This window comes from Larimichthys crocea, chromosome XXII (assembly GCF_000972845.2).
Source record: "Larimichthys crocea isolate SSNF chromosome XXII, L_crocea_2.0, whole genome shotgun sequence".
NCBI classification, from domain to species: domain Eukaryota; kingdom Metazoa; phylum Chordata; class Actinopteri; family Sciaenidae; genus Larimichthys; species Larimichthys crocea.
This window is the reverse complement of record NC_040032.1, coordinates 16,755,133-16,770,615: the sequence shown is the minus strand read 5'-3', so window position 1 is coordinate 16,770,615 and position 15,483 is coordinate 16,755,133. Positions and strand designations below refer to the sequence as shown.

The window sequence follows — 15,483 nt, the reverse complement described above, 5'->3', positions numbered from 1 at the left end:
TTGTCTGAATGTGCTGCAGAGTGCATAACAGAAAATCAGCTGCAACACTGATATTTGAACAAAGCCTTTAACTCACCAGGGAACTGGTAGCTGTAGCTGGGTGCGAATCCAGTGTATCCGCGGCCATATGTTGCCACAATATTAGGGTAACCTAGGAAAGAGATTAAAAAGAGATGAGAAGCATAAACACGGACAAACATTGAGATATGGCTACTTATATATCCACTTTGAGAGAGGAAAGTCTTTAAAACTCCTGAAAGTGTTCTCATTTTGTCAAGCAAATTCTCATGTTACTTAATACTCTTTGTACCCCCCCCCCCCAAAAAAAAAACCTCTATGTAATAATCCACATTAAATATGAGCCTGAAATATCCAGGATTAAGTATTACATTTTGGAACAATACTTTGTGTGTAACCCTAGCTCGCTTCGTTTGAAAGAAACCGCAATAAACAAGTGATTTATCTTTATGCTTCAAGCCTAATAAAGAGGTGGCATGTATTTATAGCTCATGATGTCGCTGGTAGATTGTCAACTGAAAAAAATAAATAAATTCTGTGTGTGCGGTTTAACAACAAACACCACCCTCAATCAATAGTTAACTGTCACAATTACATTAACCTCTAATCTTGATCACGCCATTCTTGTTGCTTGAAATGTTTTTATGACCTACAAGAATAATGGCCACAATTATAAAAATAGGGCCCAGATTGTAAAATTATTTTCTTTGGAGGGAGGCAGACCTGCCAATTTAAAATACGAGTGCTACATAGCTGCTAATGTCTCTCTTTTAACTAAGCAAGCAACCCTGTATGGATCGATAAGTTGTTTCATTCGATTTTAAGACATCAGTAGGAGCCTCGGAACAATTCCTTTTTGTTTTCCCTCTCTTCATTCATTGGGGGTTGATCTTCATTAAGGTTGGGTATTAGAAATGTGCAAACATTTGGTGCTTACGCATTTGCCAAGCTCCTGAACAACAACAAAAAAAAAGGCACTCCTCTTTGTTTTTAACTACCCAATTCATTCTCATTTTTTTTATTCAACCATAAGTTCTCTGGCATTTTTATAGCTCAGTGTAATGACACTTCATAGCAGGCGCCTTCGAATGACGCTGGCATCTGTTTATGCTGTGTACATATTTAGCATAGCAGAAAAGGTTCATGTGTTAATACGTCTGGATGCAGTTTGTGAAAAAGATGCTGTGGGCAAGGAAGTGATAACTGCTCCACATTCGCACCTCCAGCATTCATTTGTGCGTTACTGTGTTGTTCTACAGGTTCAAACAAGGTTTAACTAGTATTTAAACTTGGATTTAAAACTATGATAGTTATTCTCACTAGGGCAACAAATGTTTTATGGGATTCATAAGCATGTGCTGAATGTCTTAAACCATTTAAGTTGCTTAAATAAAAAACTACCCCAGACTGTCTGAAGACAGCAACATCAAGTGAGAGTTTTGAGCAACTTTATCTTATGGAACATGGGGAATTTAACAACATTTTCTTGGTCTTTCCATCACAAATTGGGCCTTTTATGTTGTGTATTTCTTGTATGAAAGGCGCCATATACATGCAGTTTACATCAACATTCTGACATACAGTACAAGAAACCAGTACTAGAAAGTCATGGAGACTTTTTATACAATTAGGGTAAAATGAAACCACAGCCACTGAATTATTAAACTTGCAGAAGATGCCAAATGTCACTACAAATTGTCATCTGTAAACCAAAGTCAAAGTCTGTACAGACTGGTTCAGAAGTTGTACAGTCCCTGGGTGGATGGAGAGTTGCAATGAGGCCCAGAGAGGACCCAGTGTCATTAGAAAAATTTAAGAGCAGCAGATGCATTGTTCATCTGCTGTCATGATTCTTATTACAACCACAGACCCACCAGTTAATTAGCAGGACAGTTTTCAGACAGAAGCAGCTGTGGGCAACATATTGAGGAACGGGGTGTGAGGGAGCAGGCAGCTACGGGAGGAAGTGGGATACAGACAAAACAAGAACGTTTGAGTGGAGTGGGTGGGTGAGCAAGTGAGTTAGGAAGAATTTGAGCACCATCAAAGGTAATATAAACATAATTAACCCTCTAATTATGGTATATGTCTCAGTCTTTATCTGTTTCCCTCAAGCTATTATCACCTTCAACCATAAGTCTGGACTAAATTACCTCATAAGAGGAAGTCCTTTAGGCCAGGAATGAATCATTGGAGCTAACCTTGATAACTCACTTCGCTGCATGTAAGCTACACCTCAGAAACTGACCTCGGAAACCTCTTTCAGGCTTTAATGTCCTCAGTTCTTGTTAGATATGTACAAGCCTGATAAATTGGCTGCTGTCATGTAACTATCTAAATGTTTCGATTGTAACTTTTCAGCTGCGAATACTTGCACAATGCAGATGTTTCTAAATTCACACTACTATAATTACCTGTGCAATACATGTGTTGTATGGAATCACGGCTTTGCAGTAAGGATGGAGCTATAAATGTCTGAATTCTGTCAAGAGGTGACATATATGCAATTGTATGCGTGTGTTATATGTGCATATTTGTGTGTGTGTGTGTGAGTATGTGGGCTATGTGCGTGCATGTGTGTGTGTGTGTGTAAGGATGTGAGCATGTGTGTGGATGCTCTGTTCTGTATGCCTCAGAGCCTGTGCCAGCTGGAATCAGAAAGGTTGACCTTGGTCATAAATATCTAATCAGTGTTTGCTGTCCATGAAAAAGTTCAATTTATTCCTGACCCAATGGGAAAATGCCTCTCCCAGAACCTTTCCCCTCACTCACAGACAAAAAGAAATGCAACTCAAGAGAGGCTGTGGAGGGAACCTTAACCTGGTGTGGATGAAGTAGGACGGAGGCTACGCCAGAGAGGGAAAAAAAATCCTCATCAGCTGTTGATGAGAAGTCATCAACCAGGAAGCTACAGATGGATAGCTTTCACAAAACCCCTCATTGTTTGTTTGGTCTGAAAGGAACTGTGATATGATACAATGAAAAGCCATCACGGACCGCAAAATATTGGATATTATGTGTTTGATACTGTCTTACTGTCAAACAGAATAAATGCCAAACTGAAATTGCTGGCTTAGATACCACAGCTCCTCATACTCCCTTATTTCAACATTTTCTGAAATGGCAAAACCATTTTCCTGAGTGTGATGTACTGCATTACAAGGAGGTTTCGCATTACTAAATGACGAATTTGCCGCCAGATGTGCGCGCGGACTGTCTAAGGAGAGAGCTATAGGGAGCCATATGAAAGTGTCGGGAAAGTGGATGAAGACGCATGCTAAGTTAAGCTACTATCTCATGAAATTCTTAGTATGTGCAGAGCTACGAATATTGCAAGAGTGCGGGAGGAAAGAAGAAAGAAGGAGAAAGAAAGAGAACCCACTGTCTTTGCCACCATTTAAATAAATGAAGCCTGCCATGGCGTCTGGCCTGGTGGCAGCCTCTTAGTGCTCTTATTTGCCTTATTAATATGCATGCTAATGTACCTATTTTATGGCTCAACAGTTCTGATTCACTTTAAAATCAATTATCCATCTGGTACACCCATACCTCGCCCAGGCTCAAATGTGTATTAATTTCAGTAAACATACATCGGGCGCAACACAATAAAGATAAATGCCTCGATTAGAGGCAGTAAACAAAGGAGCTAGGGATGGCTTTAATGAGATTTGGCACAAAAGGAGCTTACACTTTCTTAAATAATGAGCCTTGGGTCCCCTTTTTCCAAATGCAAATTATATAAAGGAATGTGTCGCTGTCCTTGTTCCAATTTCATTTAGATAAGAATGTCTCCAAACAAGTTGGCTGTTAATATTCTCACATGAGCACATCACTGCCTTCCTGCCTGCCGTCTCCCAATGGAGGGGAAGAGCGCTGTCCTCTTCACAGACATGTTAGCCCGTTATAAGCTGTGAAAGTTCACTTTGATTGTTGAATACTTCAAACAGATGAGATGCGACTGAACGACTTAGATAGAGCTGATAGAAGAACTTGTGGCAACGTCAACTCCGGAATAACCCTGACATTTTCTGCACTTATATATCGATACAGGAATAGATGAATAGATTCTGTAGATGATTATTCTACCGGCGCTTAATGTTTATCAGTTCCACAGCTCGGGATTTGGTTGAATCCACTGGTTCCTGTACATTTTTAAAAAAAGAAAATGCAAAATAAGCAAGTGCTAAATATGAGTCGCTATCGACTTTAAAAGCTGCTTTAAACATTGTGTTACCTGGTGCAGATAAAAATGCATGACTATGTCTCTGCCTGCACCTGCTACAAGAGGGAGGGGGAGGGGCTACTTGCACGGCAAAAAAACGAGTCTCTTACAATCAGCTGCATGTCTCTTTTGCTTTTGAAGGAAAAAAATAAATCTTTTATGTGGGGGCAAATCCATTTGGTTGGGTCGCACATACAAATTATATGCATAGGAAATGTGAACGACAGACAGACAGACAGTCACATAGATAAATAGATAGATAGATCGAGAGACAGACAGTGGGCGGGCAGGGAAGCAGGGAGGGGGAGAGTGCAATAGTGTTAAATAAAAAGGGCCACAGGCATGGGCTGGATGGTAATGAAGAGGGGTGGGCCAGCAGCTGAGGTCCCTGTAGATGAGATCTCTCCCTGACATGTGTGTCCCCTTCATTACCCATTAAGGGGGGCACAGTGATGAATCCTTAATATGACATTACACCAATTTTCCTCTTCATTTAGCCTGATAATGTGCTGGTCTGCTCCTATATGCCCAGGGGCTGCCTGTACCAGACTCGACCAGAAATAGACCACAGTGGCCACTGGTGGCACACCTTGAAGCAGCCTAATTAGGGGCAGCGCCCACCTAATGGGGCTATCTAGATGAGAGTTTGCATAAGTCGGATTTTTTTTTCAGAAGGTAGAAATTGATGACTGAATGGCGTGCGTGTCTGACTCTTGCTCTTCCCCCTCCCCCCCAAAACACAGCTTACATTTTATGTTTTTATTTGAAAACTAGTAAAATCTAGCCTAATCTGTTGCTTGATGGACCCTTTAAGAATGATTTAAAACATTTATGTGTTACTGTGTAAGAGACTCACTCAGCATGCCCATCCCCAGCATGAAGGCATCCATGGTGTAGGGCAGACCCCTGGCTCGCCCTCGTGTACCTGGTGGGAACATCACCTCCTTGGGCTGGGCCTTCTTACATTCTACCTATGGAGACAGACAAACACCCACACACACACACACACACACACACACACACAGAAACACACGGACAAACCATTAGACTGTGCAGGGTACACAACCAGACAGATCTGACAGGGCTGTCTCAGCTCTTTAGGGTGGTTTTCTATTTGACTTGCACAGCGCTAGATGTTTTCCATAGAGAAAAACAAGACTGAGTCAATCTGAGCACCTCGCATTTTAGAGGAGAGTCTCTAAGGAAAACTTACAATCATGCTCCTCCTGCATTAAAGCAAAGGTTGTTGCTCCAGTGAGCATGTGCCCAATGCCTCAGGGAAATACAAGCTTAATTCTTTCCAAGAGTTTCTAAGACATCAAGGTAGGAGAAGCTCTGTTCTGCAATGCCATTACCCCGGTCCCGCTGCGTGGCAGTATGTCCAGCTTCTTTGTGAAAGGCTGTTCTTTGTTTAACCCAAACACAGGACAATCTCAAAAGCAATAATCTCTCGACAAAATCTCTATTCGTTCACCCTTTCATTTAACTCAGGTCTTGCCGGGGTTAGTGTGTTTAATATCTGGAGCCTGTCAAAAAAAATACAAAACGTGGGTTTTAAAACTGAATATGATGATGTCATCGTTTTTATTTGTGCATTGTGTATTTGTGTGCGTCTGCCAGCGCTGAAATCCCCGGTGCCCCACCGTCCAATTCCACCTGCAACACTCATCTCCCTCCTGCATTTCTTTCTCTCACTCCGCTTCTCACACATGCAGGTTTGTTCATTTCCCATCTTGCAAGACTGACATCTCCTCCTCCTACATAACACATATCAAATGAGGGATGTGACAGGGGCAGATGAGGAGAAGGAGGAAGATGAGAGCCCTATTTACCACATATCTATCCTATCTCGATGAATTATAGAGAAGCGCGATCGGCTGACAAGGGTGGCATGGTCTTGTGTCTGTTGGTTGTTCTTTGGTAGGCTGAGTCTGTTCACCATGCTGCACAATCTATTTGCTCCACTGCCTGCTTGGCATCAGCCTGTCCATCTGTTTGTCTGTTTGCCTCCTGGCTCTCGCCTGCTTCTCCCTACTGCCTCCACTTAAGCAGGGCTTTCTCGGCTGCTGCGATTCACATGTCATCCTGGCCTGCTGCACAAGACAGGCTACTGCGCCAGTGTTGTGTACACCTCAACCAAGGTACAGCCCGGCATCCATACAAATAGGCTCACAACTCTGACAGGCCAGCGGTGCACATTGCTATTCACACACAAACTCGTGCACATGTACACACATGCAAGGTGGCAGACACGACAAGCTATTGCAAGTTGCCAAACTGAAATAAACTTCATGTCGGTACGAAGGGGCTGTGTTAAATGAATAGTGTAACATGCTCTGTGTATCCAGCAGAGAGCTAGAAATGTAAAGAGGGAACACTAATGAAAAAGGTTTCTATCACAGAGGGAAAGTTGCTGCGTTGCACAGCTGTGATTTGTTGCTGTTAGCAGCCCTTTCATTTGAAGCAGACCAACTAAAGTACACAGTTCCCTCAGCCACTTTGTAGCTGTCACAGCTACTCTGCCCTCCTTGCTTGCATGGAAAGCTTTGACATTGTGCTGAAGAGAGCACAGGCGCTCTTATCGTCAGGGAATGACCCCCAGCGTGGAAGTAGGAACTCGGATGGGACAAATGGGTCTGTTTGAAATCTCGATACACTGCTGGGATTTTTTTTTTTCACATGTTCACATAGCTAGGGTGACAAATACAGCCGAGTTCTGCCCACACCGGAGACGTGACAGTGTCTGATCGGCGTCCTCCGGTAGCCCCCGACATATCCACCGAGTTGGATGCTCAGTTGCCTGCTGGGAGTAAGACAGACCCGGGTGTGAGTCATGCCTACATGCTCTCAGATGCGGGTCTTTGATATTCAGAGAGAGGGCTCCTTGTCATGGATTTTAAAACCAGCCAGGAGCCAGGATCTGTGCTGGTGTGAGCATGTGGGTGTTCACCTGCTTCAAACGCACAGGAGTGTGTGAGGGAGGGAGGGCATGAGCTTTCAAGAGTGAACTAAGTCAAAGAGAAGAGAACAGAGAGGACGGCAAGACAATTCTGAGCCTGACAACTAAGCACTGCAAAGGTTAAGCAATCGTGAATGCAGAGATTCAAATTTTGCTGGGTGGAAGGTTTTGCAGATTTAACCTTCAGGCCTCTGTGAGAAAACACTGGAGTAACTTGTCCAAGGACTCTTGATGTTCTATGAGGTACACCCCCTTTAACCTGCGTTGCTTTCACTGCCCGGATGGTTTCACCATTTTGTGCACAAATAGCACAGAGGAGATCAGAGAGCTACAGTTTGCACGACAGCTGACTGGTAAAGTGAATTCCTGCCACACAATGTTGACAAGGTATGGTTACATCAACCTGTGTGCTTTCAACATATATTGAGATGTTTTCTCCTACACTACTGCACTGACACTGCAGGTGATAGTTATCTTTAAGATTTGTGTCACTCATAAAACTAGAAAAATAGAGCCTACACACTATTAGAAACAGTCAATCTTTTAAAAGTTATTTGAAAACTGTGGTAGTGGTTGCTTGGAGCATCAAAATCTAAACAACTGGAAACTCTCTTCACTGTGTTAGTTTGAGTGATTGGAGTAATCTATCAGACACCAGAGGAGTGCTGCATACAGCTGTTTAAAAAGAAAAAAAGGGGGGGGGGCCTTGGATGTCGTCCAAGAAACCTGCAGCCCGGTTTGTCAGGAGTAAAAAGTAATCCAGAGCAACAAAAGGAAATGACCCCAAAAAGCTGTGTGCTATAAGAAGACAGGTGTTGACATACAGTAGCCAGTGGACACTCACGTTTTAAAGTAAAAAAAAGCAATCTGAAGTTATTACTAATGCTCTAATTAACCACATTTTTCTGCAGTTAAAAGGTTAGATTAAAAGGCATGTTGATACATTCATTCTCTATTTCCTAGTACAATGTAAAGGCTTTTAATGTAAAAAATGTCCCTGGTAAAAACAACAACATTTTGTTATCATTGCAGAATATTTGATTTTGTTCTGCTGCTGTCTTGTTCTGGTTACAAAACCAGGGTTTGTGCCTTTTTGCCGAGGTTATTGTTCTTTCAAAGATATCAACCGATAACCAAGCTTGACATTGAAATAATGAGGTGCATATATGCACACAAACATTCAGACACATGCACTTGTAGATCTTCTCATGTATTACTTGAACAGTGCAGGAATACACCCCCCCATGAGGAATAAAACAAAAAGCTGCCTCTGTTTTCATATACAAACCCTGTGATACAGAGCGGAAAGACGCTCTGGTTACGACCTTTTCAATACATCTCCTATACATATTAACCTTGTAGGTATAACGGGAGGGTGTGGGCGGGATGGACCGGCAATGGTTGTCCTTCAGGGACGAGTGTTGTGTGTGTGTGTGTGTGTAGAGGGGGAGGTGTATGGCTACTATTAGCTTCACTAGTGAATGGATTCCATCAGTAGACTGGCAGACTGAATAAAAGAAACTGTGAGATTCATTTACTCCAGCTCCCACTCCCAGCTGAACAGTCAAAACACATAGACTGAATAGTTAGGAAATGTCACGGCTCTGAATGCACAATATCAGGCATGGTGGTGAGGGGTTATTCACTTAAGAAAAAAGGCTTTTCACTGCCATTTACCAAGTGGTTTATTTAAAGAACAGAATGATAACCGTGTTATTTTTTGATTTAAGCTAAATCCTTCACCAGTGTTGTATGTGCAAAGGGTCAATTTAAAGGGAATCTAGACACATGCAGTCTATGAAGAAGGGTACGTCTTTGTATGCATACTTGACAGGGTCATGTGTAATGATTCAGTTGCAGCACATTTAGCCATTCCTTTGAAGAAATGTTTGGACTTCACTGAAGCTACTGATGAACAGCATAAAATTGAATTTTAAGAAGTTTCTATAGACAATTTGATACTTTCCTCGCCTTTTAACCCTAAAATGAGAAATATATTGTAATTTCTGTGAATCTAAGATGACCAGGGGCGGTGTTCACTCACCACTCTCTGAAATGGTGCCAAAGGATCCTAAGTTTCCTCTTAAGAGCAATTCACCGAGCTGCTGAGAGCAACTTTTACTAAAGTACTGAGGCTGAGAGAATTCCTAAGCTCCTAAGCCAAGAGAAGGATTATGTCATGTTTAAGGATGAATTTACTCACAATGTCTTCAGTGATTGGTTTGAAGGGTGACGGGTGTGTGTCAGCGAATTAGAATTAATTATGGCAGAGGAGCACAACAAACAAATTGAGGAAGGTAGGCTAGTAGGTAAGTAGGTGTCATTTAAAACATTTTAGATGTTATACAAACTGCTATTTACTTGTATGATCTTGTATCAGCAAATGATAACTTTCTGTTGATCCAAAATACTTTAGAGTACATCCAGCAAATGGCCACGAAGCACGTTTTATTAAATGTTTGATTGTAGAACACTTGAACTGATGTCTGAAGAGTGCAGCTGAAATATTCTTCTGCAATACAAACTGTCATCGTCTGTGGTATTGGATTGATTTTGACCTGTGTGTGGGATGATTTTATTGACATGCCATCATCAAAATATGCTTTTGTAAGTTATCTATCATTGTATTAGTCCAAAACATTTGCGTGACAGGGTGCACTACCTGCAGCAGCTGACTGATTCTGAGGAATACCTTTAACTTCTCTCAGACAGGATCTACTTTTAGAGCTAAAATGCTTTGTGAATTACTCTCAGGCCAAACACTTAGAAGTCCTAGAGTTAAGACTGACAAGCAAGTACTGTTGGCCTTTGGATGTTTATATGGCTCCATTACCTCTGTTCTCCATTATAGGTCCAACTACAAGTCTCCAGGGGGTCAGTATTTGATACTTAAAGACAGATTTTGGTTGCAGTGTCATGTGTTTTATAAAGCGGGTTATTTACGGCACAGCTTCCATTTTAAACTGCTTGTATCCATGGTCAATAAAAACATAGGGACAACAGAGAAATGGTAAACATATCATAATAGTAGCAGAAGTTTTGGATAAAGCAAAATGATGCCTTCAATAGCCAGCAATCTCACAAGAGTCATTACATCTGATGATATCTCTGCATGGTTATGTAAAAGCTAAGGAATACGAGGTCATTTTAAGGACCAGGTGCTCCCTGTGGTGCCAAAACTGTTCCCTTTGACATGCTTCTGTATTCCATGATGATATTGTCCTCAGACACACTGAGAGACACATTCAAAAGTAATGCCATGATCATCAGGTTGACGTCAAATGGCTTCCATCACTTCCTCAATCAGCAGATCTGAACATCATTGAGCCTTTATGGAACGTCCCGGAGTGCAGAATGCGAAGTGGATTTCCACCTCCTTCATCCCTCAAAGCTTTCTCTCTTCAATGAAGGGTAAACATCCAATTACTTACAGTCCAGAACATGTAAGGCAGCGCTCGGTGAGAGACTGAACTGCTCCGAAGGGTGGTCCTACTTCTTATTAGGCTCTTGATGTTCAAACACTGTTAAAGATTTCCACTCTTTGAAAAAAATATTTTCAAAGACATTTTCAACAACCCAGAGACTTGAAGTTTCTCTCCCTCATAATCATGACGGCTACCTTAGACCATGGCTATAACCAAGTCCAGGGGTGATTTATTTCAGACCTAGGTGAACGCACACACTTCATGGTGCCTAGTTTGAGAGCTGTAAATTTTAATGTTCATCAAGAGCGCAACTGATTGGTTTTCAGGTTTGACACACAACAGCAGAAGTGGGACAGCTGGCACTCACAAACTCAGAACGTGGGTTTAATTCAAAGCAATTATGTTTTGTTAGCTGGTCACAGATAACCTACTGTTTATAGACATAGCTTACAGGTTACAAGATAATGATAGCATACATATGAGCCTTTGTCACAACTAAATGTATAATCACAGATTGATCAAATCAAATTAGCACCACTGTTGGAAAATGTTATCTTAGGATCATCTGAAAAATACGATGAGTAAATGTCTCTTGTAAACATCAAATTGGCTCTTTTACAGCATTATGTTCAAAGATTATCACTTCCTTGAGCACTAAAGCATAACTTCACCCAGTTGAATAATATGGCTTGACATAAAAATCAAAATCTCTTTAACTCTTTACTGTTGAACTTGGTTGGCTGGTTGGTTTGTGTCTGACCAAATTGATGTATTTTATTTTTGAGTGAGGCTATATTGTGTTAGAAATAACATTATGAATGAAATAATATGCAATTTTACAGTTTCAACATTTGATAAATTGTCACAATAAACTTATATTTTCAGTTAAATATGGAGTTTCAATGTGTTGCACATCATCACATTTTGTTTAAACTGTATAATATCCTGCCTCGATTCAAATCTTTGTAACAAAGTTTATTTATATGCACGTTTAGAATGAAAAACACAATCTACTTGTTTATCTTCTCCACAGCATGAATTTAATTGAAGCAATCCTCTACCTGTCCATTCAGGTAGTGACTGTTTTTTACCTTAGTACTGTTTGTTACTGAAGATTCACTATTTTTGGTATAGTACTTGGAGTGTGTTTTATTAAGTTTATTAGTGGCTGACTGGAACACCGAGCTGGGTACTTACCTGCCAATTTCGACATTTTACTGCCTCGAAAATCTCTAAGTCTAATCAGGTTACAATACAATGCTTTCAACTCCAGCTACTTACTGCAACTTTCACTTTTTCACTTTTCCCCCTTCTCTTTGTGTCTCTGTGGCTTTGTGAAACACTTTACAAGGTGAGTTTGAAACTGGTATAGAAACCTACACATGGGTTGAGTCCTAACAGGTTTTTAAAAGTGTCTTATTTAGTAGAAGAATTGTCTTAATTATGAACTATGCTCTGTGCCCCATTTTTAGATTTAGAAGTGACACTATATTGAGGAGTACAGTTAAAGGAATTTGGTGGAAAACAATGCTTTCATCCTCCTCCAAAGGGGAAAAGACACAAAAAAAACACAATATGCTGTAAGAAACAAATGCTGTACCTATAAAAATTTATGGGTTATATGATGCTATTTTTCTTTCTCAGCTCTGCTTATATCACAATAATATGCAGAGTACATCTGTATCTATATATTAAAGGCTGATATAAATGCCTCCCTGCATTAGTTCTTTCCTCAGTACCTGGGACGGTCAGAGCCTGTTCTCCTCAGCGCAGTAATTGGTTGGTCATGTCAGGAAGACACAGTGAGAAATTGACGACTAACAGAAAATTCCTCCCTCCTGTTGTGATCATTCGCTACTGTTGAATATTAAAAATGACACATTAAAGAACATTACCTTGAAGCACTTGGCTAAAACCAATGTGAGTCCATTTTAATGGCACACTGCTCGCTCATCAGAGCCAATACTTGATAGGTGTTATTATGAATTAGCTGCACACGCATAACGGCGGGGTGGAAAGTGATAGAGGGACTCCTGTCTTAGAAAATGGAATTCATAACCTTTCCTTTGCCGTGTTAAAAAGCTGTCTTACTACAGTGTGATATAGACGTTCATATATGCGGAAACCAGAGGGTGTGATAAACTGTAGGGCCATCTTCTGCGTATTGATTTTTACTCCAAAATATTTACTGGTTTTTATACTGCTATAGCTAAAGGGTGTTTCTATAGTCCATGGAGCCCTGTACAGGATAATCCATACTTTTATCACATCCTGCATTTGCTAAAACGGGGCAGTCTCCAGAGGTGAGAGCGATGGTGAAGTCAGTGCAGCTGGTGGGCCAGGTTGAGAGCTCGTCTTGCTAAGCAGCACCCTATTTTTAATTATATATGAGGCATAACTCAAACTGACAGGAAGGAAGTGCTCCTGAGAGCGAGGCCTCGGCGGCACATGAACATAGGGTGATTGACCAAGTCACTAAAAGGTCCAGTCACTCACATCTGAGTGGGCATTGACCCACTACACTGCCAGAGCCCTTGAGAGAATTGGGCAAGGAGAAGGTGGGGTGCCCTGTACATCCACAACCCTCCCAAGTGGGGTGGAATTTCTGTCTGCATCAATTATTCAAGAACCATCTTAGATAACACTCGCGGGGAGGATGGATGAGGTCTATTTCTGTATAGTACTTCATAAGGATGAAGACAGGAGGCATTTTTTATTTTGTGTGCTGGTGCTCCAGACACTGGATAACCAGTACTCTCTCCTCTGTGCGACTAAGGTAAAGCCTTAACACACTCCACTTTCTTCTCTCTTTGCCGACATTCCAAGATGTCAGCACTTTGTAGGAGATCTGAGGGGGACTGCAGTAGGTGCTGCCAGGAGGGACCCTTACAAAGGTGACAAAAGCCTCTGGAAACTGTCCTTTGCTGTGTCCTTTCACACTGTGTTCCCTCAGTAATCCTCATCTTTCTGTTATCTTTTATGTTAAGGTTTCTGACGTTCCCAGATAGGTCACGTGGTTTCCATAAGTGTCATTTTCTATTATGATCCAATAGCGACGGGCTATGAATATTGTTTTTGCTGTCATCTGATGCATTTTCTGGCCACACCCTGCGATGTACAACGTGTCACAAACTGTGTCACATCACATCACAGCTGGGGGAGAATACAGCTTCCAGCCAAAACGCCTCACTTCTTATCTTATACTTTACATAGCTCTTCAGCAGCAAGGTTTTACTGAATATGGATAACAATAATGGTGACCGTGACACATTGGCAAGTCAGATGTAAACACTGACTGTTAGATGATAAATCAGAGAGAGCTTTGATGTTGCTGGCAAGAGCAGAGGATGAAAAAACAAAAATAACTATGTAAAAAATAACATTTTTATAACCCTTTTATAAATGTATTTCTATAAAATCAATCTTTAATAAGAATAATAATGACTGCAGTTGCAATACACAAATAAAGGGTACAACCTTTGCAGTCAAAGAGAATGAATGGAAGGCAAGTTATTTTTATTTTGAAAAATGTCTTGAGGCAGAAATCCCCCATGCCCCCTATTTAAAAAAAAAAGGAATTAATTTAGGTGTATCTCTGTTCAAACAGTAAGACACAACTTTGCCTTACAAAACTTTGCTGCTGGTGATTTTGCAAGTTCGGAAGCATGTGTCTCTAGGAAAAACATACTTTTTGGGGGCGTATTTGCCACCATTGCAGCCGGTTTGTCAAATATTTTCACACATAACCCTGTGAATTACATGTTTATGTCGACCAAACCAGCAGCATTGATTGCTGGAAAGACTAAGAAGGATGGTTTTGGTGAGTTTTACCTTGTTTTGGTCCAGTTTGCGTGTGATTTACGATTATCTGTGAGGTAAAATTAGTGGTTTTGTCAATGGAGGCTGGTGGTCTTTTGTTTTGGTGTGAGATACTGCTGCGACATCTAACAGCAGTGATGTTCTGATCTCAAATGAGGCCTGTGTTGGACTTACTGACAGAACTGTTGCATCATTTTGTGTTTAATTTATTGTTTACTGTTTTATCACTGATTGACCTGAACACCTTATTAATTAATACTGTGCTGTGAAAACAGCCAATGTACATTTAGTTTAAAGAAAGAAAATGTATTTTATAAATTAATAATGATTGCTATGTTCCAAACTAGCACTAGTGTTTACAATCCAATTATTATCTAATTAGAACTTCTGACAAATTGGCTGTGAGTTGGACGTAAATGAGCCTCATTGTTCTGGATGGTGGAAGTTGGGGAGGGACAACCTCAATGTACTCGAGGGATCTGATATCAGAGTTGTTAGTAAACAAAATGTCTTGTTAACTGTTTTTGTAAAATGAGAAATTGTGCAAAAAAAAAAAGGTTTAAATAGTTTTTGAAATCAAGAATTGACAGCATCGGCAGCCATTGTTATGCTTTGTGTGCATAAATAGAGGCTCTGGCATGTGCATTCATGCTTCATGTTGATGTGTGTTCACAGACTGCGATGCCTACATGTCAAAAGATCTGAGACATTTGATTGTGACAGAATATCTTCCACACGCATACAGTTATTTCTGTCACACTCTTGGCTTTTTTTTTTTTTTGGTTGCAGTCCTGAACATTGACTGTGACGCCGTGCAGAGACACGGGAGGGATGTATACTGGGGGTCATATGTGACCTGGGCTGGTCCCTGGTGAACATGGTTCTACTACACTGGCCCCGTCAGTCAGACAGCCAGTCAGTCAGCCAGTTTCAGGAAAAGGGCTGGAAGAGAGTGAAGACACGCAGCAGAGGAAGGAGTCTGCCTGAACGGCAGCCAGACAAGTATTCCCTCCAGTCAATCACAGTCCGCAGAAACGCTC

The 15,483-nt window shown here is 41.1% G+C and overlaps 1 protein-coding gene across 7 annotated transcripts in view; it reads right to left on the bottom strand.

Annotated features, from left to right (window-relative positions):
• LOC104934384 (RNA-binding protein Musashi homolog 2) overlaps window positions 1–15,483 on the bottom strand; it is a 235,498-nt gene that overhangs the window by 48,695 nt on the left and 171,320 nt on the right. For all 7 annotated transcript variants that reach the window (XM_019268787.2, XM_019268784.2, XM_010750052.3 and 4 more), the window contains exons 9-10: window positions 5,097–5,211; window positions 77–151 (exon numbers count right to left, since the gene is read on the bottom strand). In XM_019268787.2, coding sequence (XP_019124332.1) covers window positions 77–151; window positions 5,097–5,211 — 190 coding nt within the window. The remainder of the gene's footprint in view (window positions 1–76; window positions 152–5,096; window positions 5,212–15,483) is intronic.